Source organism: Scyliorhinus torazame, chromosome 30 (assembly GCF_047496885.1).
Source record: "Scyliorhinus torazame isolate Kashiwa2021f chromosome 30, sScyTor2.1, whole genome shotgun sequence".
Classification (NCBI taxonomy): Eukaryota; Metazoa; Chordata; class Chondrichthyes; order Carcharhiniformes; family Scyliorhinidae; genus Scyliorhinus; species Scyliorhinus torazame.
Genome location: NC_092736.1, coordinates 6,257,092 through 6,281,475, shown reverse-complemented (window position 1 = coordinate 6,281,475; position 24,384 = coordinate 6,257,092). Strand labels below are relative to the sequence as shown.

The 24,384-nt window shown below is 50.4% G+C and overlaps 1 protein-coding gene across 1 annotated transcript in view; it reads right to left on the bottom strand.

Annotated features, from left to right (window-relative positions):
• vps33b (VPS33B late endosome and lysosome associated) overlaps positions 1-22,059 on the bottom strand; it is a 39,505-nt gene extending 17,446 nt beyond the window's left edge. Inside the window, exons 1-12 of the mRNA XM_072492725.1 lie at positions 21,953-22,059; positions 21,440-21,520; positions 19,762-19,823; positions 19,496-19,545; positions 17,742-17,809; positions 16,538-16,583; positions 15,353-15,447; positions 12,965-13,069; positions 6,054-6,150; positions 5,384-5,461; positions 4,461-4,534; positions 2,555-2,641 (exon numbers count right to left, since the gene is read on the bottom strand). Coding sequence (XP_072348826.1) covers positions 2,555-2,641; positions 4,461-4,534; positions 5,384-5,461; positions 6,054-6,150; positions 12,965-13,069; positions 15,353-15,447; positions 16,538-16,583; positions 17,742-17,809; positions 19,496-19,545; positions 19,762-19,823; positions 21,440-21,520; positions 21,953-22,042 — 933 coding nt within the window. The 5' untranslated portion in view covers positions 22,043-22,059. The remainder of the gene's footprint in view (positions 1-2,554; positions 2,642-4,460; positions 4,535-5,383; positions 5,462-6,053; positions 6,151-12,964; positions 13,070-15,352; positions 15,448-16,537; positions 16,584-17,741; positions 17,810-19,495; positions 19,546-19,761; positions 19,824-21,439; positions 21,521-21,952) is intronic.
• Between the last annotated feature and the right edge of the window lie 2,325 nt (positions 22,060-24,384).

The following is a 24,384-nucleotide window of genomic DNA, read 5'->3' as shown; positions in this document are numbered from 1 at the left end:
GCGCGGGAGTGGAGAATCCCGCCCCTTGTCTTTGTGAAACAATTCAGGGTGCTGGTTCTGTTGTTCTGTTTCTCACAAACAGTCAGCACAGGCTGCTGGGATTGGACACAGCTGTCAGGATGAGGATCAATCATGCGCTGCTTGCGATTCTATTGGATGAAGTTTAAACACTGCTTACAATTCTATTGGATAAGTTTAAACGTAGCAGCTTCAGGGATTGGATCGCGTCCAACTGGGGTGGGCTATTGATTTTTGAACGTTGTATAATTACTGTGTTCTGGTCTTTGTTCTGCAGAACAGGTCTTGGCCAATATCCAGTCTCTTCTCCGTGTGCACGTAACGAGCTTGATTAAACAGCCACCTTGTCCAGGTTGTCATTGTGTTTTTTCCTCTCTGTACTGAGTTGAGCCACAGGGAATAACCCCACGTGGAAGCTGACTCAATACACAGGTCTTGAAACTGCTCAGCCTGGTTTTAAAATTCCTCCATGGCCTCGCCCTTCCCCACCCATTACCTCCAATTTTAGCCTCTTGCCCTTCCTAGGCTTTCATGGCTCCACCATTGGGGGCCATGTCTTCTGCTGCCTCGACCCCAAGAACTCCCCCTGTAAACCCCTCTGCCTCTTTACCTCTCCCTCTCTCTCTTCCTTGGAGATGTTCCTTAAAATCTATCATTCTAAAAACTCTTTCTATGACTTGGGGGTCAAATAATGTTCGACAATGGCGGCACATTAGCACAGTGGTTAGCACTGGTGCTTCACAGCTCCAGAGTCCCAGGTTCGATTCCCGGCTTGGGTCACTGTCTGTGCGGAGTCTGCACGTTCTCCCCGTGTCTGCATGGGTTTCCTCCGCGTGCTCCGGTTTCCTCCCACAGTCCAAAGATGTGCAGGTTAGGTGGCTTGGCCATGCTAAATTGCCCTTAGTGTCCAAAATTGCCCTTAGTGTTGGGTGGGGTTACTGGGTTATGGGGATAGGAAGTGTAGGGTGCTCTTTCCAAGGGACGGTGCAGACTCGATGGGCTGAATGGCCTCCTTCTGCACTGTAAATTCTATGATTCTATGAATGCTCATGTGATGCACCTTTTTGGGGATCGGGGGTTTATTTGTTCCTTGGTGTTATATAACATTATATAAATGGAAGTTGTCACTGTGCTACAGTTGTCGCCATGGTACTTTAATAGATTGATTGGGGCAGCACGGTAGCATTGTGAATAGCACAATTGCTTCACAGCTCCAGGGTCCCAGGTTCGATTCCGGCTTGGGTCACTGTCTGTGCGGAGTCTGCACATCCTCCCCGTGTGTGCGTGGGTTTCCTCCGGGTGCTCCGGTTTCCTCCCACAGTCCAAAGATGTGCAGGTTAGGTGGATTGGCCATGATAAATGGCCCTTAGTGTCCGAATATGCCCTTAGTGTTGGGTGGGGTTACTGGGTTATGGGGATAGGGTGGAGGTGTTGACCTTGGGTAGGGTGCTCTTTCCAAGAGCCGGTGCAGTCTCGATGGGCCGAATGGCCTCCTTCTGCACTGTAAATTCTATGATTCTTTTACCAAGCGTGGGCCTGGACACCAAGTGGCAGCAAGTTTGGAACCTTGAGTGGCCCCACTGCTAAACCCAATTTCAGATTTAAAAAAACCTTTAAGCTGATTCAGACTTTTCAGCCTGCCTAGCTCAAGGTGCAGACCACTGCCCCGGTAGTGATTACGACAGGCTCCAATACCCTGTTCTGCACCATTGACAGAACGGTGATGTACTGTCTGAGCCATCAGGAAAACTCAGGATCTAGGTTAATAGATCTGATGGATGAAGACATTAGGCACTACTCCCATGGAAACACAGTGCGCCTGTGCCCAGCCTCTGTGCTATCTTACTTGGGATGTTAACTCGTGTTCAGTTACAATGATTTGGTAGGAACCCCACTGTTACGGCCCCCTGGGCCAGTGCACAGTCAATTCCAGCCCTACTTGACCTGGGGTCACAACACAGTTGAATTAACCAATGATTCTTAGAAAAATACCCAAAGAACCCTTGGCTGCCGAATAATTAGTCACCAGGTTTGTAAATTTAAAAATTACTTTTTGTTGATAGAAACCATAATAAAATCTGCAGCAAACATAATTGGTTAAATATCATCTAATTTCTAATTCCCCACTTTATCTTTCCCTCCACTCTCGGTACACAAAACAACCACACACATGACAGACAAACACAGGGGGGAGGGGAGTGGTGAAAATCACAAGGAAGAGTCTGTGTTTCAGATTGTTGTCTTTCAGAAGACCTTGCTTCAAAGTGGTGCCATTTTGCTGTCCAAAACTAGCAGCACCATTTACTGTGTTGAAACTTCATGAATTCCTCCTTCTCTTGACTTAAAGGCACATGTCCATTAACCATCCATGGATCAAAAATGATAACAGCAAAAGTAATGGGGAAATAAGTGAATCAGCAGGAGGACCTGTACACCACCAACTGCAGTTTCTACAAGACAGCTCAAAAAGTGAGCCGTCTCTGCCAACAGGATAGTATAACTCTGAAGGAAGAGCACCCGTTTCATTGATACTCACATCATACTGTGCCTGAAGCCTTCTTGCTTTCTGGCTTAAGAACCCAAACACATTAGAAAAATGCTCATTCCGAATCTCTTTGAAAACCTGTAAAAGAAGCAAAGCATAAACAAAGGTTATACAAGGGGCAGCACGGTAGCACAGTGGTTAGCACTGTTGCTTCACAGCTGCAGGGTCTCGGGTTCCATTCCCGGCTTGGATCACTGTCTGTGCCGAGTCTGCACGTTCTCCTTGTGTCTGCGTGGGTTTCCTCCGGGTGATCCGGTTTCCTCCCACAGTCCAAAGATGGGCAGGTTAGGTGGATTGGCCATGCTAAATTGCCAAACAGATTGGGTGGGGTTACTGGGATAGGGTGGAGGTGTGGGCTTGGGTAGGGTGCTCTTTCCAAGGGCCGGTGCAGACTCGATGGGCTTAAAGGCCTCCTTCTGCACTTTAAATTCTATGATTCTATGAATAGCCACAGGTTAGAAATGCATGTGAGTAAAGGCCTTTCAGTTCACTCAGTCATTGGATCCTAACCTATTCAGCCAAAGAGTTATTGAACAAGTTGTCAAGGAGGCTGCTGAAGCAATAAGTAAAAGGAGTTCAAGAGGTAGTTCAATGAGTTTCTGTAGAAAGATGGGGTTGAGAGATACGATGGAAAAATCAACAGAGGAAATGACATGAAAAAGAATTGCTTTTGACACCAATGGGCAGTCAATTCTTCAAACCCACAATCCTTACAATCAGGAATCAATTCAGCTTAACAAGTGATTGCTGCTCTATGTGTCAATGTGCTGCATACATCAATACCTTCAACAGCAGACACAAAAGCACCTTCATATTTGTCCCATGCTCTTACAGTGCAACTTCTGTACAAGATAGCCCTGTTTGCACCTACCTACCTCCCCACCACCTCTACACGATGTCCTGGATGAGAAAAATGAACACTGTCATTTTATGTCAATAAGATTGGGAAATTCCTCCATGACCCCCAAAAGTGATTAAACAGGTTCCAGGGAAGGACATCACCCAAATCCCCCCCCCTCCACCTCCCTTTATACACAGCCATGCAGGCAGCCACAGTCAGGAACTTGTCCAGCTCCCTTTGCAAAGTACAGAGTGAATCCACACACACTGCAGGAGTTGGTCATTCGTTCCAACAGTTGAGCACTTTCCGTCAAAAGAAATATCTCCTGACTTCTAAACTAGCGTGGCACTTATGCAAAAATACACCTTACAATCTATACGGTTTGCAAGCTTGTATGGTGTGCTTGGCATCGGGTGCATGCGTGTGCCATTTATACCTTCGGGGGTTTGCTTTTGGGTTCAGTGTATAATGGCACCCATGTCCATCTCCATTCACACCATCAATTCCCTCAGCTGGGTTAAACACTGGGGTCATTTATCTGATGAAAGGTCATCAACCTCGTTCTCTCTCCACCGATCCTGCCAGACCTGATTAGCTTTTCCAGCATGTTCCTATTTTACTTCAGGCTAGCAGCCGCTGCAGTATTTTGCCTTAGTCCTTTACCTTTGTTGCATCAATGTCAAAAGCCTGTGCGTCTTTGTGGACTGCTTGAGTGCTCACTACAAAGGCTTGGGGACTAGAAGTTGCTGATACGAACTGGTGGGGTGTTTCAGGATTTGGCCATCAGTGATCTCAGGGTGAACAACATTCAACCAGGACAAACCACAAGTTGGAAGGCTGAACTTAGCACATTTCTGCTGTAAACGGTAAAGGAAGAAGGAGGGAAAAGAGAAGTCTGAGGTTTTGCTACAGTAAAACTAGTTTATTTTACTGCGCGGTAAAGCAACCCGGGCTTTGAACAAATGGGGAGTTTGTTATTGAGTTTGTAAGAGGTTGTGTCGGCTTTATTGTAGAATTTTCTGACCATTGAATGATTTCTCTCGCTCACATACTCACTTTGTCCTGAGAGTTCAGCAACACTTTCACACTTTTATTTGAGGACGTTACTTCCGAACCAAAGTCAACGCTCCCTGAAATTGACCAGAATCCACAGTTACTGTTCCGTACATCAGCAGACCCTGCAAGTGAGGGACTGCGATACGGGTGTTAATGGAATTGGCCACCCACTTCCCCAATCCCAGGAGTAACATACCCAGCAACCAATTACCTTCAGTCACAGATTCTTCTTCTATTCAATGAAAATACTCTTACAGTCCGCTGCAGCTTAACGGAATCCTAGTACTGCCTGAGTGACCATCCTTCACCATGGATCATGATAGTATCAGCAGGCTATTTAACTATAATGGCTCAGTGGGTGACAATTTGACCTCTAAGCCAGAACACCAGATACGTGAGCCCACAATCCAGGCCAATACTCCCATTGCCATATGGAGGATGTGCTGCACTCTCAGAGGTGCTGTATTTTCTTTTTTTAAATAAATTTAGAGTACCCAATTCTTTTTTTCCCCAATTAAGGGCCAGTTTGAGCGTGGCCAATCCACCTAACTTGCACATCTTTGGGTTGTGGGAGTGAGGCCCACTCAGACACGGGGAGAATGTGCAAACTCCAAATGGACAGTGACCCGGGGCCGGGATCGAACCCGGGTCCACAGCGCCGTGAGGCAGCAGTGCTAACCACTGCGCCACCGTGCCGGCCCAGAGGTGCCGATTTTCCAATGAGTCATTCAACTGCAATCCAAACTGCACTCTCAGGCAGAAGTAAACGGTCGCATGTCATTCACACGAATCCTAAAAGTGATGGTTATGGTCGAGCCACCGACTCTCTCTGCCTGCCATCAGTTCTGGTCAATTCTGAAAGGCGGGAATTTCTAATCTGCACTGTCCAAAATAAAATAAAACAAAAGTGGAGACTCACTCACCGCATTTTATCCGAAACACATCATCTACAAGTCCCTCATACACAACTTGAGAACACATTGGAGTCACATAATCCACATCTGCAAACAAAGGGCACAGGTTTAAACTCAAAGCACAGCAAGATTAGAATGATAGACACATGACCCATTTACAGTTAGAGCTACCCCAGCTGTATCCGCCCATGGTTAACACATTGCCAACTGTGTAAGGAGCCACATCACCCGGGGAATTCATAGGAATGTTTGGAGTTTGTTGATTTTAGTCAGGGCAATAGTGGATGCAACTGTCTCCTGGGAGTGAAAATTAGCAACATTTCCGGCTCGCTGTCCAATATTTCATGCTGGAAATTATGGGAAGGTTTTGCTCCTGGGATTCGGAGCTAAAGAATAGGAGGAAGCTCACGTAAAACATAAACACCAACATAAGTCAGTTAGACCAAATAATCTGTTTTTGTAAGTTATGTGTGTGGACACTGGCTGACACCTTTCCACCATAGGCGGATAGTCCTTCCAGGCTCACACCCAGCCAACAGGAGGCCAGTCCGGAGCAGAGCCTTCTACACTGGCGGCGAGACACATGTCCCATGACAAACTGCCAGGGAAACCGGACAATCGAAACTGCAGCTTCATCACTTATTTCTGCACATTACAGATTTTTGTTACTTTGCAGCACCTCGGTCAACAAAGAAAACTCGGCCAATCTCAGCCTGACGTGGTTTCAATTCATTCTCGGAATCCTCCACGATTTCCTTCCACAGTTCGTAGGTCATCTACAGCAGGGAGAGAGAGAAAGAGAGAGAGGACTTGAAATGTAACTCAACAGGACTCGCTCGAACATCAAAGACAATCAGAACGCAAACCTATCAGTTTTACATGTTTGGAGGCAATCTTATACTCAGCAAAATGGGGGAAGATAAGGCAGAGGCTCCAACGTCAAGAATTCCAAGGCTGTACAGCACAGGGTTAGATACAGAGTAAAGCTCCCTCTACACTGTCCCCATCAAACACTCCCAGGACAGGTACAGCACAGGGTTAGATACAGAGTAAAGCTCCCTCTACACTGTCTCCATCAAACACTCCCAGGACAGGTACAGCACGGGGTTAGATACAGAGTAAAGCTCCCTCTACACTGTCTCCATCAAACACTCCCAGGACAGGTACAGCACAGGGTTAGATACAGAGTAAAGCTCCCTCTACACTGTCTCCATCAAACACTCCCAGGACAGGTACAGCACGGGGTTAGATACAGAGTAAAGCTCCCTCTACACTGTCTCCATCAAACACTCCCAGGACAGGTACAGCGCGGGGTTAGATACAGAGTAAAGCTCCCTCTACACTGTCCCCATCAAACACTCCCAGGACAGGTACAGCACGGGGTTAGATACAGGGTAAAGCTCCCTCTACCCTGTCCCCATCAAACACACACAGGACAGGTACAGCACGGGGTTAGATACAGAGTAAAGCTCCCTCTACACTGTCTCCATCAAACACTCCCAGGACAGGTACAGCACGGGGTTAGATACAGAGTAAAGCTCCCTCTACACTGTCCCCATCAAACACTCCCAGGACAGGTACAGCACGGGGTTAGATACAGAGTAAAGCTCCCTCTACACTGTCCCCATCAAACACTCCCAGGACTGGTACAGCACGGGGTTAGATACAGAGTAAAGCTCCCTCTACACTGTCCCCATCAAACACTCCCAGGACAGGTACAGCACGGGGTTAGATACAGAGTAAAGCTCCCTCTACACTGTCCCCATCAAACACTCCCAGGACAGGTACAGCACGGGGCTAGACACATTGCAAATCTCCCTCTATTCTGCCCTAACAAGCTGAAAGCTCAGAACAATAGTCCTATTTGGTAATTTTCCACAAGAGGCTGAATTCAGGATGTTGTGTATTGAGTAGCGACTTTAAAACCACTTACCTTTACAGGAGCAGCTCTTTGGATTTCGGCGGCAGAGGCCGTCTGGGAGGTGAGTAGTGAATTTAAAAACCCTTACCTGGTCCCGTGTCTGTTCTTTTCTGTTTTATTTGTTTTTATATAAGGCGGGAACCGGAAGTTCGACCCGCGGACCTCTGGGAAGTCCCCCCCCCCCAACCAATAAATTCTGGTGGAGAGGAAACCCGAGACACTACACGTGTAGTGTCTCCCACCCGCCCTCCTCCTCTAACCTAATAATAAGACCCATTGGTGTGAGGTAAGTGCCATATTATATTATTATTATATTATTAGCATTGTGCAGGTCAAGGTTCGGAGGTGGAGGAGCAGTCTCTGTCAGCGAGAGAACCTGAGAACATCTAAGACACTCAGAAGGTAAGAAGGTAAGTAAGTGATTTTTACTTATTTTTACTTTTATACCTTTTTTCAAATTGTGTGTGTCGGGGGGAAACTGAAGTGACATCACAGAAAAGCTGTGGCCAGAGTGGCTAGTATTTGGTAACTAATTAAACATAATAACTTAATTATAATTTAGAGGGTTATCTAAGCCAGAGATCGGATAGTACTATAGTTAGCTATCGCATTTCTATTAGAAATCTAGTGCTAGGAAACAGATAGTTGACAGTAACTTTGAAATTTTTAAAAATATATATTTTTTAAAAAGACAAATTTTAATTTTAATTAATTGACGCAATGTCAGTTAGAGGGGTGCTGTGCTCTGACTGTGAGATGTGGCAGGTCCGGGAGGCTTCCAGCGTCCCGGATGGTTTCATCGGCAGAAAGTGCACCCAACTGGAGCTCCTCACAGACCGCATGGTTTGGTTGGAGCGGCAATTGGATGCACTTAGGAGTATGCAGGTGGCGGAAAGCGTCATAGATCGCAGTTATGTAAATGTGGTCACACCCAAGGTGCAGGCAGAGAAATGGGTGACCACCAGAAAGGGCAGGCAGTCAGCGCAGGAATCCCCTGTGGTTGTCCCCCTCTCGAACAGATATACCCCTTTGGATACTGTCGGGGGGGATAGCCTATCAGGGGAAAACAGCAGCAGCCAGAGCAGTGGCACCACGGCTGGCTCTGATGTTCAGAAGGGAGGGTCAAAGCGCAGAAGAGTAATAGTAATAGGGGACTCTATAGTCAGGGGCACAGATAGGCGCTTCTGTGGACGTGAAAGAGACTCCAGGATGGTATGTTGCCTCCCTGGTGCCAGGGTCCAGGATGTCTCCGAACGGGTAGAGGGCATCCTGAAGGGGGAGGGCAAACAGGCAGAGGTCGTTGTACATATTGGTACTAACGACATAGGCAGGAAGGGGCATGAGGTCCTGCAGCAGGAGTTCAGGGAGCTAGGCAGAAAGTTAAAAGACAGGACCTCCGGGGTTGTAATCTCGGGATTACTCCCTGTGCCACGTGCCAGTGAGGCTAGAAATAGGAAGATAGAGCAGCTAAACACGTGGCTAAACAGCTGGTGTAGGAGTGAGGGTTTCCATTATCTGGACCACTGGGAGCTCTTCCGGGGCAGGTGTGACCTGTATAAGAAGGACGGGTTGCATCTAAACCGGAGAGGCAGAAATATCCTGGCCGCGAGGTTTGCTAGTGTCACACGGGAGGGTTTAAACTAGTATGGCAGGGGGGTGGGCACGGGAGCAATAGGTCAGAAGGTGAGAGCATTGAGGGAGAACTAGGGAATAGGGACAGTGTGGCTCTGAGGCAGAGCAGACAGGGAGAAGTTGCTGAACACAGCGGGTCTGGTGGCCTGAAGTGCATATGTTTTAATGCAAGGAGCATTACGGGTAAGGCAGATGAACTTAGAGCTTGGATTAGTACTTGGAACTATGATGTTGTTGCCATTACAGAGACCTGGTTGAGGGAAGGGCAGGATTGGCAGCTAAACGTTCCAGGATTTAGATGTTTCAGGCGGGATAGAGGGGGATGTAAAAGGGGAGGTGGAGTTGCGCTACTTGTTCGGGAGAATATCACAGCTGTACTGCGAGAGGACACCTCAGAGGGCAGTGAGGCCAAATGGGTAGAGATCAGGAATAAGAAGGGTGCAGTCACAATGTTGGGGGTATACTACAGGCCTCCCAACAGCCAGCGGGAGAGAGGAGCAGATAAGTAGACAGATTTTGGAAAAGAGTAAAAACAACAGTGTTGTGGTGATGGGAGACTTCAACTTCCCCAATATTGACTGGGACTCACTTAGTGCCAGGGGCTTAGACGGGGCGGAGTTTGTAAGGAGCATCCAGGAGGGCTTCTTAAAACAATATGTAGGCAGTCCAACTAGGGAAGGGGCGGTACTGGACCTGGTATTGGGGAATGAGCCCGGCCAGGTGGTAGATGTTTTAGTAGGGGAGCATTTTGGTAACAGTGACCACAATTCAGTAAGTTTTAAAGTACTGGTGGACAAGGATAAGAGTGGTCCGAGGATGAATGTGCTAAATTGGGGGAAGGCTAATTATAACAATATTAGGCGGGAACTGAAGAACATAGATTGGGGGCGGATGTTTGAGGGCAAATCAACATCTGACATGTGGGAGGCTTTCAAGTGGCAGTTGAAAGGAATACAGGACCGGCATGTTCCTGTGAGGAAGAAAGATAAATACAGCAATTTTCGGGAACCTTGGATGACGAGTGATATTGTAGGCCTCGTCAAAAAGAAAAAGGAGGCATTTGTCAGGGCTAAAAGGCTGGGAACAGACGAAGCCTGCGTGGAATATAAGGAAAGTAGGAAGGAACTTAAGCAAGGAGTCAGGAGGGCTAGAAGGGGTCACGAAAAGTCATTGGCAAATAGGGTTAAGGAAAATCCCAAGGCTTTTTACATGTACATAAAAAGCAAGAGGGTAGCCAGGGAAAGGGTTGGCCCACTGAAGGATAGGCAAGGGAATCTATGTGTGGAGCCAGAGGAAATGGGCAAGGTACTAAATGAATACTTTGCATCAGTATTCACCAAAGAGAAGGAATTGGTAGATGTTGAGTCTGGAGAAGGGGGTGTAGATAGCCTGGGTCACATTGTGATCCAAAAAGACGAGGTGTTGGGTGTCTTAAAAAATATTACGGTAGATAAGTCCCCAGGGCCTGATGGGATCTACCCCAGAATACTGAAGGAGGCTGGAGAGGAAATTACTGAGGCCTTGACAGAAATCTTTGGATCCTCGCTGTCTTCAGGGGATGTCCCGGAGGACTGGAGAATAGCCAATGTTGTTCCTCTGTTTAAGAAGGGTAGCAAGGATAATCCCAGGAACTACAGGCCGGTGAGCCTTACTTCAGTGGTAGGGAAATTACTGGAGAGAATTCTTCGAGACAGGATCTACTCCCATTTGGAAGCAAATGGACGTATTAGTGAGAAGCAGCACGGTTTTGTGAAGGGGAGGTCGTGTCTCACTAACTTGATAAGAGTTTTTCGAGGAGGTCACTAAGATGATTGATGCAGGTAGGGCAGTAGATGTTGTCTATATGGACTTCAGTAAGGCCTTTGACAAGGTCCCTCATGGTAGACTAGTACAAAAGGTGAAGTCACACGGGATCAGGGGTGAGCTGGCAAGGTGGATACAGAACTGGCTAGGCCATAGAAGGCAGAGAGTAGCAATGGAGGGATGCTTTTCTAATTGGAGGGCTGTGACCAGTGGTGTTCCACAGGGATCAGTGCTGGGAGCTTTGCTCTTTGTAGTATATATAAATGATTTGGAGGAAAATGTAACTGGTCTGATTAGTAAGTTTGCAGACGACACAAAGGTTGGTGGAATTGCGGATAGCGATGAGGACTGTCGGAGGATACAGCAGGATTTAGATTGTCTGGAGACTTGGGCGGAGAGATGGCAGATGGAGTTTAATCCGGACAAATGTGAGGTAATGCATTTTGGAAGGTCTAATGCAGGTAGGGAATATACAGTGAATGGTAGAACCCTCAAGAGTATTGAAAGTCAAAGAGATCTAGGAGTACAGGTCCACAGGTCATTGAAAGGGGCAACACAGGTGGAGAAGGTAGTCAAGAAGGCATACGGCATGCTTGCCTTCATTGGCCGGGGCATTGAGTATAAGAATTGGCAAGTCATGTTGCAGCTGTATAGAACCTTAGTTAGGCCACACTTGGAGTATAGTGTTCAATTCTGGTCGCCACACTACCAGAAGGATGTGGAGGCTTTAGAGAGGGTGCAGAAGAGATTTACCAGAATGTTGCCTGGTATGGAGGGCATTAGCTATGAGGAGCGGTTGAATAAACTCGGTTTGTTCTCACTGGAACGAAGGAGGTTGAGGGGAGACCTGATAGAGGTCTACAAAATTATGAGGGGCATAGACAGAGTGGATAGTCAGAGGCTTTTCCCCAGGGTAGAGGGGTCAATTACTAGGGGGCATAGGTTTAAGGTGAGAGGGGCAAGGTTTAGAGTAGATGTACGAGGCAAGTTTTTTACGCAGAGGGTAGTGGGTGCCTGGAACTCGCTACCGGAGGAGGTAGTGGAAGCAGGGACGATAGGGACATTTAAGGGGCATCTTGACAAATATATGAATAGGATGGGAATAGAAGGATACGGACCCAGGAAGTGTAGAAGATTGTAGTTTAGTCGGGCAGCATGGTCGGCACGGGCTTGGAGGGCCTGTTCCTGTGCTGTACATTTCTTTGTTCTTTGTTTGTTTGAGGCCATGTGCCCCATTAAGGACTGGACAGACACCACACTCAAACTCACTTCGTGCAAAATCCAAGACGGAGGAAACTTTCCCTCCCAGAGGCTAGGTTGGACATGAAGCCAAGGTCCCAACGCGGAAAGGCCCGCGTTTAACACACTTTAACTCAGTGTTGGTGCCCTCACCTCTGAGTCAGGCGGCTGAGAGCTCAAAACCTGCGCAGGGCTTAAGCACGTTATCTAGACGGGTACTTCAGTCTTGGCTCAATACTCATGCTCCGTGGGGACAGTATGTGCGTGCAGAGATAGGGCGCGCGGGCGGGGGACAGGGCGCGCGGGCGGGGGACAGGGCGCGCGGGCGCAGGGCGCGCGCGCGGGGACAGTGCGCGCGCGCGCGCGAGGACAGTGTGCGCGCGCGCGAGGACAGCGGGGACAGTGCGTGCGCGCGCGGGGACGGTGCCGCACGCGCGCGGGGACGGTGCGCGCGCGCGCGGGGACGGTGCGCGCGCGCGCGGGGACGGTGCGCGCGCGCGCGCGGGGACGGTGCGTACGCGCGCGGGGACGGTGCGCGCGCGCGCGCGGGGACGGTGCGTGCGCGCGCGGGGACGGTGCGCGCGCGCGCGCGGGGACGGTGCGCGCGCGCGCGGGGACGGTGCGCGCGCGCGCGGGGACGGTGCGTACGTGCGCGGGGACGGTGCGTACGTGCGCGGGGACGGTGCGTACGCGCGCGGGGACGGTGTGTACGCGCGCGGGGACGGTGCGTGCGTGCTGGAAATGGGTGTGACAGAGGGTTAGATGGTGACCTTTCATCTCTAGGACCTGGACTTGAATGAAGTGCTGACTGATGGCTGTAATAATTCAACATGGAACGAGTTCACTGACACAACTGACAAGGTTCATAAGATAAATGGGTTTGTGTAATCCTAGCCGACTCCCTTTCCTTTGTTCGCTAGTAAGCTAACGGTTCAACAGAGGTGATCAGATGAATTGTCTGATTAATAATTCATTCTCATTTCATGTTCCATTACCTTTGCACATCTTCCAATTCCGTAAGTCTTTGTGAAAGGTCCAAACAGGGAGTGTAACACGTGCAAAGCCTTCGCCACGGTGCAGATCCACCGATGGTCACCCTCCTGAGGACACACACACACAGGGCAACTTAAGGTACAAAATTCATGTCACAATATACTTCCTAAAATGTGACTGGGAGATATGGCATTTATTGTACATCCCTCACTGTTCGGAGAATGTGGTGAACCTTCTTTGAACCATTATGTTTGAATAATAGAGTGTCTTGCGAGCCACTTCAGAGGATACACAAGAGGAGGAGGAACAGAAAGTTAAGCTGATAAATTGCAATTATAAATGGCACCACAGTCCCAGAGGAACATAGGCTGCTCTCCCCCTGAGAGAGAGAGAGCTGACTGGTCGCGATTTAACCCCAGAGTCATGTAAGAGTCCTTCCTGTTTATTTCCTTTGATCCCATTTATTTTATTATTTTTGATCCCATAATTGGGATGTGCCTTTGAGCAGAAGACTCCGTTGAAACAGCCTGCCTGCTAGGACACTGTGTTCCCAGGTTTTGTATATTGGAGAGGAGTTAAGACTCCTCGACACCGGGTGAACCTTCGGAACCGGTTTTGGAGGAAGTCAGTTTGATTGGTTAACTGGCAACCAGTCGGTTGGAAACGGGTGTGGAGGCAGATGTTGTAGCCTTCGCCTCGTTGATCACCCGAAGGTGGATCCTGTTAGGGTGGAGATTAACCTCTCCACCCTGTGCCCTGGCGTGGCGGGGGGACCTGCTGGAATTCCTAACTCTTGAAAAGGTCAAATTTGAACTGTGGGGAAGGATGGAGGGGTTCTACAATTCATGGGCGTTATTCATGATGCACTTTCGAGAATTGGATCACATCTAATATTAGGGGGGGTGGGGGGAGGGAGGGTTGGGGGGGGGCGGTGTGTGTTAATGGCGACTATGGGTGATTCCTGATTCCTTTTTGTGATTTGTTTATGTTAACATGCGGGCCAATGTTTGGGGTTTGGTGGGAGGATGGGATCGTTGTTATTGATATGGGGATTGACATTACATTCGTTACTGATCATTGTTTATTGTTCGGTGTAAATTTGGGAGAAAATGTGAAAAAGAATTTTTAAATATTTTTTTTAAACTGGCAACCGGTGGGTTGGCATGGGACAGTGTTCTGCTTGACAATGATTGTTTCCTGGGTGATGCTTTCTGAGGGAACAGGGCAGAAGTGTTTCGACCTTGGAAAGAGAAGGAACGCTCTCTCTCTTCCTCCTGCTTATTGAAGTGAACATAGGACAGTACAGCACAGAACAGGCCCTTCGGCCCTCGATGTTGTGCCGAGCATTGTCCGAAACCAAGATCAAGCTATCCCACTCCCTGTCATTCTGGTGTGCTCCATGTGCCTATCCAATAACCAAGAATTGCTTTACTGTGAACTTGGAATGATGTGGAGTCTGCAGTGAAGGTAGACAACAAAGAAGTATCAAAACAAAAAATGAACTTTGGAGAGACACTAACCGGACATCATCCCAGTGCAATGAACTTTATTATATTAATATTTTCTTTACCTTACCACCACACTTTTCCCTTTTGTGTTGTTAGTCTGTGTAGAGTGGGGGTAGTTAGGAAGGAGGGGGTTGGAAAGGGGTTAAAATAGCCAGTTACATTTTCTGTCCGTTTAATTATAATACTGTACATAATAAAAGGTTCCTTGTGGTGAAGTTATAAATCTGGAGACTGCGGTTTACTGGGGCTCAATCAAGCACCTCGGGCATTTAAAGTGAAATTTAATTTTACCTGTGCTGCAGCTCCGGTTCGAGTGGGGCTGGAATTGCCCCCAGGGTGTTGTGACAGCCACCACACCTCAGGTGAGAGGTAAGGTTGAGAAGACGGGGCCTCTATGAATAATCCCCGCCGGTACGGGAATTGAATCTGTGCTGTTGGTGTCGCTCAGAATCACAAACCAGCCGTCCAGCCAACTGAGCTCACCGATCCCCTGTTGGGATGGTATAGAGTGGGAGAAGGTTCACATAAACACCGGCTAACTGGCCTGTTTCGGATGCTGAACTCTATGCAATTGCCAGTCTGTATCACTCAATACACACAGCACAATGATTTTAATATCTGACCCCCTACTTGACTGTATCCAGGCAGGTAACGCAAAACTATCGAGAGCTTATTTGCTGACTTAAGGAACCTTTTAAAATCTTCCTCTATGATTAAGCATTTGATCACCTGCCCGATGCCCATGCTGTTTGAAAATACTCCCGTGAACTTCCTTGGGACACTTAGGTACGCTAAAGGTGCTATGTAAATGCCAGCTGTTGTTGGGGTAGGTGATATTTTCTGGAATGGTGGAGGGTCCTCAGCACAAAATCCGCCACTTACCAAGAAATAGTCACGGAAAAACTCGGGCAGTTCCATGCTGATGAGGTCATCGTCCATGGGCAGTAGGTAAAAGGCCCACTCATCAAAGGATATGTCTGAAATCAGACAACATGAAGCACAAACCAAGTAAAGGATGGCATGAATCAACACAATAGCGTTTCCCATTTGTTCCTTTTCCTGGTATCGAGCCCCTAACTCAGGCCGGTCATGCTTTTCAACCTCGACTCTCATGCTGCAAACAAGGCGTCAAGGCCTTGTGCAGTCAGCAGGTGAAGCGGGGGATGGATAATCAGAAAAGGGTCTCCAGATGTCATTCTATTCCCCTGTTCAAGTCACAGATTCAGTCATCAAATCACAGAATCATACAATACCGAAGAGGCCCTTCTGCCCACCAAGCCTGCACTGACAAAAAAAACGCTACTCTCATCTCCACCAATCCCCTCTCCCAGCACTTGGCCCATAGCCTTGAATGTTGTGACATTTCAATTGCTCATCCAAGTACTTTTTAAAGGCCGCGAGGATTCCTGCCGCAACGACCCTCCCAGGCCGTGTATTCCGGATTCTCAGCATACTCTGGATGCAAAAACATTTTCCTCAAATTCCTTCCAAATCTCCTACCTTTCGTTTTATTTTAATTTAAAGTACCCAATTATTTTTTCCCCACCCCAATTAAGGGGCAATTCTTTCCCTGCTTGCTACTTTTCTATTCTGGAGAAAACGCACCAATCCCAAGGGGCTGTCGTCGTAACCAAGTAAATGGAAGACAGTGCTTCCCAAATTCTCCCATGTCTTTCCTGTAGCAAGCAATTTGCACAGCCTCTCCTCATATACTTAAGAAAGACTAATCATTTCACACAGGAATACATTCCTGAGCTCAGGACAAGAAGGTAGCACCACCCCATAAACTTTGCAGCTTTGATCAACGGTAAAATGTTGATTCAGGCACTGGGAAAACGTATTGATCGACTTCTAAGAGCTTTATAGCTACCCAATAACCAGAAGCCCAGGGACGGTGAAACCATGTCTTGGTATCTCCCGAGAAAGACAGCACCTCTGACAGTAAAGAACTCCCCTCAGTTTTGTACGAGAGTTCGAATCCACAAAGTGTTGCCCAATGATGCCCACTGAGCCAAGAAAACACACATCACCATTTTGAAAAGCAAAGGAGGATGAAAAGGCGCTCACCTCCGAAGATCCCCTCCTCCTCAAGCACAGTCTCGCACATAAAGAACTAAAACAAAAAAAAAAAGGAGGGACAGGTTACACAGCATATTCCTCACCACATTCCCACACTTACAGCCACGACAATTCAACACAAACATCCTGGGAAATGTTGGTGGATCAGAAACATTTTTTAAATGTAACTCTTGGCATGTGGGCATCCTGGCTGCCGTTTATTACCGATGCCGAGTCGTCCTCGAGAAGGTGAGGGTGAGCTTTCTTTTTTTTCCTTAAATTTAGAGTGCGCAATTGATTTTTTCCAATTAAGGGGCAATTTAGCGCGGCCAATCCACCCACCCTGCACATCTTTGGGTTGTGGGGGCGAAACCCACGCAAACACAGGGAGAATGTGCAAACTCCACGCGGACAGTGACCCAGCGCCGGGATCGAACCTGGGACCTCGGTGCCGTGAGGCAACAGGGCTAACCCACTGCGCCACCGTGCTGCCCTGAGGGTGAGCTTTCTTAAACACTGCAGCCCATGTGGTTTTGGTGCTTTGACAGTTCTGTATAGATTGGTAGTTTGATGCAGCATTGACTGTTTTCCAATCGGAACAGTGAGCAGCTTAGAGATGAACTCGGAGGGGATGGCATGCCCATGCCCCCGCTGCCCTTGTCCTTCTGAGCTGGTGGAGGTTATGACTTTGGGAGGTGCTGTCAAGGAAGCCTTGCTGCACTAGTTACCATGTAAATATATCTCTGAGGGAAGGGCCAACAAAGGAGCTGCTCGCTGGACATTCTCAGCGTGACATGAACCACTTTCCCCTGGAAACAGCAACAGTCCACTGTGTGTGTGCGTCTCTTGTGAAAGCGTTATTGTTTTACCAGTCTGACTGATCAATGGTGCACAATGAGAAGGTAAATGGGAGCAGGGAACAGTACCAGGAGGCCAGGATACTGCCACTCACTGCACACTGAAGCATCAACTCACAGCCAAAAGCGGCAATTTGGAATCCGTGACTACAAAAACCCTGCGAACGGGAATCTGGTTGGAGTCTCTCCTTGCTCCACAAAGTGGCTGACGTTCGCCTGGTCAGCTGCAAAGTTTAACCTGCCAACTCCCGACTCCCTGTTTCAGAGGTGCATGTTTCTCTATCACACTCTGCTCTGCCATGACCCTCCAACGACCCAAGACAACCGAGCACTCTGGCTCTGTCCCAGCTGTTCACCTTTTGAGGAGTGAATATGATCTTGTATTTCCGCAGCTTGGAAGCAGCTTTATCGGCATTAACGATTTCTGGAAGGAGACAGAGGAAAGAATCACATGCATTTTGTAGCACTGACACAGCTTATAAACACCAGGACAATTGGCACTCCCAGAACAAATTCAAAAAAGTAATTACAGGGGAAACTCATCCAATTTGATTAATCTGCTGTATATATGAGTAATGGTATTCTCAAAGTCTGGCAATCAATCATTTTTTTAAAAAAATTTTAATTTTTTTTTATTTATAAGAGTACCCAATTCTTTTTTTCCAATTAAGGGGCAATTTATCGTGGCCAATCCACCTACCCTGCACATCTTTGGGTTGTGGAGGCGAGACCCACGCAGACACAGGGAGAATGTGCAAACTCCACATGGACAGTGACCTGGGGCTGGGATCGAACCCGGGTCCTCAGCGCCGTGAGGCAGCAGTGTTAACCACTGCACCACCGTGCTGCCCCTATCTGAAAATAAATCATGTGAGCAAATCCAAATCGTTTGGATGGGGAGTTTGGGAAAACAATGGCAGAGTGGTAATGTCATTTAACAAGTAGTCCTGGGGCCCAGGCTATTGCTCTGGGGACACAGGTTCAAATCCCACCAGGGCAGTTGGCAGAGTTTAAATTCAAGTAATAAAATCTGGAATACAAATCTGGTCTCACGTCATGGCGACCAGGACACTCGCATCGATTGTTGTTTAAAGAAAAACATTTACTGTCTTATGTGGTCTGACCAACCTGTGACTCCAGACACACAGTAATGCGGTTGCCCACTGAAATGGCCCAGCAAGCCACTCAGTTCAAACACGGATGGGTAACAAATGCTGGCCTTGCCAGTGACGTGTACATCCCGTGGGAGAATAAAGAGAAAAAAGTCAAATCACGGCCCGGTCATGTCAGGAAGATGTAAACCATCTGTGATAAATGTGGGTCTTTCTTATATATATATTGCACTGTATGTATCTGGTACAGTAATAGTTAAAAGCCTGAGTCAGGGTGTATATGTACCTGCTGCAGTAAGGATTTTAAAAATCCTGGTTTAAAAGGCAGGCTGGCACTGCAGCTACAGAAGGTGCCATTAAGATCATCGTTATTTGAAACCATACATTTTTTAATTTAAAGAACTCAATTTTTTTTTTCCCCAATGAAAGGGCAATTTAGAATCATCGAATCCCAACAGGGCAGAAGGAGGCCATTCGGCCCATCGAGACTGCACCTACCTTTTTGAACGAGCAACCCATTTACACTCCCCTGTCCTATCCCCATAACCTAACCTGTACTTCAAGGGGCAATTCATCACGGCCAATCGTCCTAACCTGCACTTCTTTGGACTGTGGGAGGAAACCGGAGCACCCGGAGGAAACCCGCGCAGACATTGGATAACTGAAACACATCATTAGTTTGGGAATGGAGGGCGCAACTTTGTAGAACATTTAAATACTATTCGGAGGGTGGGTTTTGTTGGGACAGTACATTGGTAAACTGACATGCTGCTCCTCCTTGTGGTTAAGTTGTGGATTTGAAGCTCTGTATCGCTTCCTAGTGACTCCGAGGAAGCGACCAGCTGCTTTTCTGCAGATTGGGAAAGAAAACTGTGGGAAGGATCATTCCGGAACACCACTGTGTAGTTGCGAGGTGCCAGCCACAAGCCTGGACTCAAGATTAGTGCCCTGTGCAACATTACTCATACACATTTAACACAGTGCGTGAGCTCTCGTACCTGCAATGTGTTTGACGCTGGCAATACGGGGTCGGACCAGAAAACACAGCCTGTGATAGAAACAGACAATGACTCGTCATTCAGGATTCCGAGATCACAACACGATGAATAGGAGTCAAACTTCACGGTTAAACCACAAGCACTCGCATCCCACCGCCAATCACCCTCGGACACGGTCCCACCAACAAACACCCCTGAACAATGCTCACTGCCCCGCTTCTCCACACCCACTGACCCCCGCTCCAAACTCTCAGAGTGATACTCACTGGTCACTTACTCCCTGAACCACTTTATTTTCCAGCTTGTACAACTTCTCTACGTCATGTTGCTGTAAAACAAACAGAGAAACAATAATTGTCCACCTTTCTCTCTCCAGAACATGGCTGTACACCTCATTCAATCCAGCATTAAATTGCCAATAAGAAGCTAAGTACACTTTGAAATAAAACCGGAAAATCTGGTAAACACCTGGCAAAGAACATTTTGGATGGGGGACAATTTACAAATTGGAACTAAATCTTCCAGGTGGAATGTAAGTCCCTTAGCCCCCTAAATAACTAATTAGTTTGATACCCATGTCACTCAAAGTGCTTCACGCATTGATTTATTGAGGAATATTGTCGTTCATTAAGCTAGCATGGCAGACATCGTACAGCAGCAACATACAGAGATTTAGCCAACATTTTCTGCTTTCACCATGAAATTGCGAGCATTTATTCCTGAGGTAGCTGCTTTGACCTAAACGCATGAAAGCAGCGCTGAGATTCGAAACTCTTTGTTAGAAAGGCGAGTTCAATCACCAGTTAATCACAGTTGTTGTTGGCTTGGCCAGGACCCTGGGAAAACCTCCCTTGTCATTCTCCCAATTATTATGGAGGAATCAACAGCACGCATCCGTAGATCATAGAATTTACAGTGCCGAAGGAGGCCATTCGGCCCATCGAGTCTGCACCGGCCCTTGGAACGAGCACCCTACTTAAGCCCACATCCTATCCCTGTAAACCAGTAACCCCTCCTAACCTTTTTGGACACTAAGTGGCAATTTAGCATGGCCAATCTACCTAACCTGCACATCTTTGGATTGTGGGAGGAAACCGGAGCACCCAGAGGAAACCCACGCACACACGGGGAGGATGTGCAGACTCTGCACAGACAGTGACCCAACCCAGGAATCGAACCTGGGACCCTGGCGCTGTGAAGCAACAGTGCTAACCACTGTGCTACCGTGCTGCCCATGTTCATCATCCGCCCACCATGGGTAGCACAGTGGTTAGCACCATTGCTTCACAGCGCCAGGGTCCCAGGTTCGATTCCTGGGTTGGGTCACTGTCTGTGCAGAGTCTGCACAGCCTCCCAGTGTGTGCGTGGGTTTCCTCTGGGTGCTCCGGTTTCCTCCCACAGTCCAAAGATGTGCATGTTAGGTGGATTGGCCATGATAAATTGTACTTAGTGTCCAAAAAGGTTAGGTGGGGTTACTGGGATGGGGTGGAGGTGTGGGCTTAAGTAGGGAGCTCTTTCCAAGGGTAGGTGCCGAATGGCCTCCTTCTGCACTGTAAATTCTATGAAAACAACAAACTTTCCAAATCCCTGGACGTCCCTGTCCATCCATGACAGTCAGAGAGGATGGTTGTGAGATTGAGAAACAGAGCCGTGTTTGTGTCTATGGATATCAACTAAGTATGGATTCCTGGGGAATTTAGTGCAGGAGCTCCTGGAACAGCCGTTGCTGGATATCTGTGGTTTGCATTGAAAGAAGACAAACCTGAGATAAGCAGTCTCATTGATGTGAAACATAGAGATGCCACTGAGAGAGGATGTGGTTGACCGGGCTGAGTGCCATCGAGAGCTGAAAGAGTAATATGCTGCCATGTCTTTGGTGCTGACACAAGCAGGACAGATTCAGGGAGAGTGTCGACAGGGAGAGTTCAGGGAGGATTTACTGACCTTGAGGATGGAGACATTTGCGATGCGGTCCAGAGGGCTCATCAGCGCAGCTTCAATAAACAAGTCCTTCTTTCCTGGCAACTGACAACAAGGAGATTCCATATGAAAGGAGCAGGGAATGGGGAAAAAACCACCGCAGCTGATTGGGTGTTTCTGTACTGAAAATACAGTTGCTGATGTCTGAGGATGAAATCTCTCTCCGCGGTCAGACCCTGGTTCAGTGAAATGGCCACTCACCCTGCCCCCCCCTTGCCCCTGCCCCCCCCCTTGCCCCTGCCCCCCTTGCCCCTGCCCCCCCCCTTGCCCCTGCCCCCCTTGCCCCTGCCCCCTTGCCCCTGCCCCCTCTCTCGCCCCTCTCCGCGCAATCACACCGGCCTAGAGGGGTCTTTCTCAATGCGAACCCCCGGGATCTCTGTGTCTCAGTCCTCCTCTCCCTCCCGGTCTCTCCCTCCCTGTCCACCACCCCCAGATCTCCCCGCCCCGCCTCCCGCGGGGTCTCTCTTTCTGTCCCACCTGCTCCAGTAAGTAGATGAGTTGATCTCGGGCGAGTCGCTTCAAGATGTCGAAATCCGGCAGCTCCGGAGCGTCCCAGCGGCCCGCCATCTTGCCTCGGGAACCACTTCCGGGGTCAGCGCGGCCACTTCCGGCAGAGCGGCAGCTAGCAACCGAAACCCCGCCCCTTCCCCAGCCCAGCCCCGCCCCCTCCCCAAGCCCAACCCCGCCCCCTCCCCAACCCCGCCCACGCCCCCTCCCCAGCCCAACCCAACCCCTTCCCCAGCCCAACCCCGCCCCCTCCCCAGCCCAGCCCAACCCCACCCCGCCCCCTCCCCAGCCCAACCCAACCCCGCCCCCTCCCCAGCCCAACCCAACCCCGCCCCTTCCCCAGCCCAACCCCGCCCCTTCCCCAACCCCGCCCCCTCCCCAGCCCAACCCCGCCCCCTCCCCAACCCCGCCCCTTCCCCAACCCCGCCCCTTCCCCAACCCAGCCCAACCCCGCCCCCTCCCCAACCCCGCCCCTTCCCCAACCCCGCCCCTTCCCCAACCCAGCCCAACCCCGCCCCCGCCCCCTCCCCAGCCCAGCCCAACCCCGCCCCTTCCCCAGCCCAACCCCGCCCCCTCCCCAGCCCAACCCCACCCCGCCCCCTCCCCAGCCCAGCCCAACCCCGCCCCTTCCCCAGCCCAACCCCGCCCCTTCCCCAACCCCGCCCCCTCCCCAGCCCAACCCCGCCCCCTCCCCAACCCCGCCCCTTCCCCAACCCCGCCCCTTCCCCAGCCCAGCCCAACCCCGCCCCCTCCCCAACCCAACCCCGCCCCTTCCCCCTCCCAACCCCGCCCCCTCCCAGCCCAACCCCGCCCCCGCACTCACCCCAGCCCAACCCCGCCCCTTCCCCCTCCCAGCCCCTCCCTCTCCCCGGCCCAACCCCGCCCCTTCCCCAGCCCAACCCCCCCTTCCCAACCCCGCCCCCTCCCCAAACCCAAACCCGCCCCCTCCCCAGCCCAACCCCACACCCTCCCCCAGCCCAGCCCAACCCCGCCCCTTCCCCAGCCCAGCCCAACCCCGCCCCCTCCCCAGCCCAACCCCGCCCCCTCCCAGCCCAACCCAACCCCGCCCCCTCCCCAACCCAACCCCGCCCCCTCCCAGCCCAACCCCGCCCCCGCACTCACCCCAGCCCAACCCCGCCCCCTCCCAGCCCCTCCCTCTCCCCGGCCCAACCCCGCCCCTTCCCCAGCCCAACCCCCCCTTCCCAACCCCGCCCCCTCCCCAGCCCAACCCCGCCCCCTCCCCAGCCCAGCCCCGCCCCCTCCCCCAGCCCAACCCCACACCCTCCCCCAGCCCAACCCCGCCCCCTCCCCAGCCCAACCCCGCCCCCTCCCCAACCCCACCCCCTCCCCCAGCCCAACCCCGCCCCCTCCCCAACCCCACCCCCTCCCCCAGCCCAACCCCGCCCCCTCCCCAACCCCACCCCCTCCCCCAGCCCAACCCCGCCCCCTCCCCCAGCCCAACCCCGCCCCCTCCCCAGCCCAACCCAACCCCGCCCCCTCCCCAGCCCAACCCCACCCCCTCCCCCAGCCCAACCCCGCCCCCTCCCCTATCCCAGCCCCCCCCTCCGCAGCCCAACCCCGCCCCCTCCCCCAACCCAAACCCGCCCCCTCCCTCACCCCACCGTCTCCCCCCCCCCCCAACCCCCAGCCCAGGGACCCGCACCGCTCCAGGTGGGATCCCCCCCGCCGCCGCTGGGAAGCTCCGGCCTCCCAGCCGGGTTGGCCAGTGTTTGTTATTTACGGCACCGCGGAGGCCACTCGGCCCATCGTGTCCGCACCGGCTCCCAAAGCGCTGCCCAGCCCGATCTCCGTCACCCTCTGGATTCATCACAACCACATTTATATCCCGATCCCTTTTGAAACCTCCTGTGGAATCTGCCTCCACCTCAATCCCAGGCAGCACATTCCCAACCCCAGCAGCTCTCGGAGTAAAGAAGCTTCGCCTCCTCTCACTCCCAGCTCTCTTGCTGATCATCATGAAATTGTGGTTAACACAGTGGTTAGCACTGTTGCTTCACAGCGCCAAGGTCCCAGGTTCGATTCCCGGCTTGGGTCACTGTCTGTGCGGAGTCTGCACGTTCTCCCCGTGTCTGCGTGGGTTGCCTCCGGGTGCTCCGGTTTCCTCCAAGTCCCGAAAGGCGAGCTTGTTAGATGAATTGGACATTCTGAATTCTCTCTCTATGTGCCGGAGTGCGGCGTCTTGGGGATTTTCACAGCCTAATTGTGACACTAATAAAGATTATTATTATTATAAACGTAGCAACATTCTCTTTACTTTTGCACTCCAGTGTCCTTTTCCTCAATGTTGACAATTCTTTATTAGTCTTGGAACCAAGTTAAAAGACTAACATTAGGGACGGATGTGCCCTGATTCCAACCTGCTGGGTTATAGTTCATCAGTT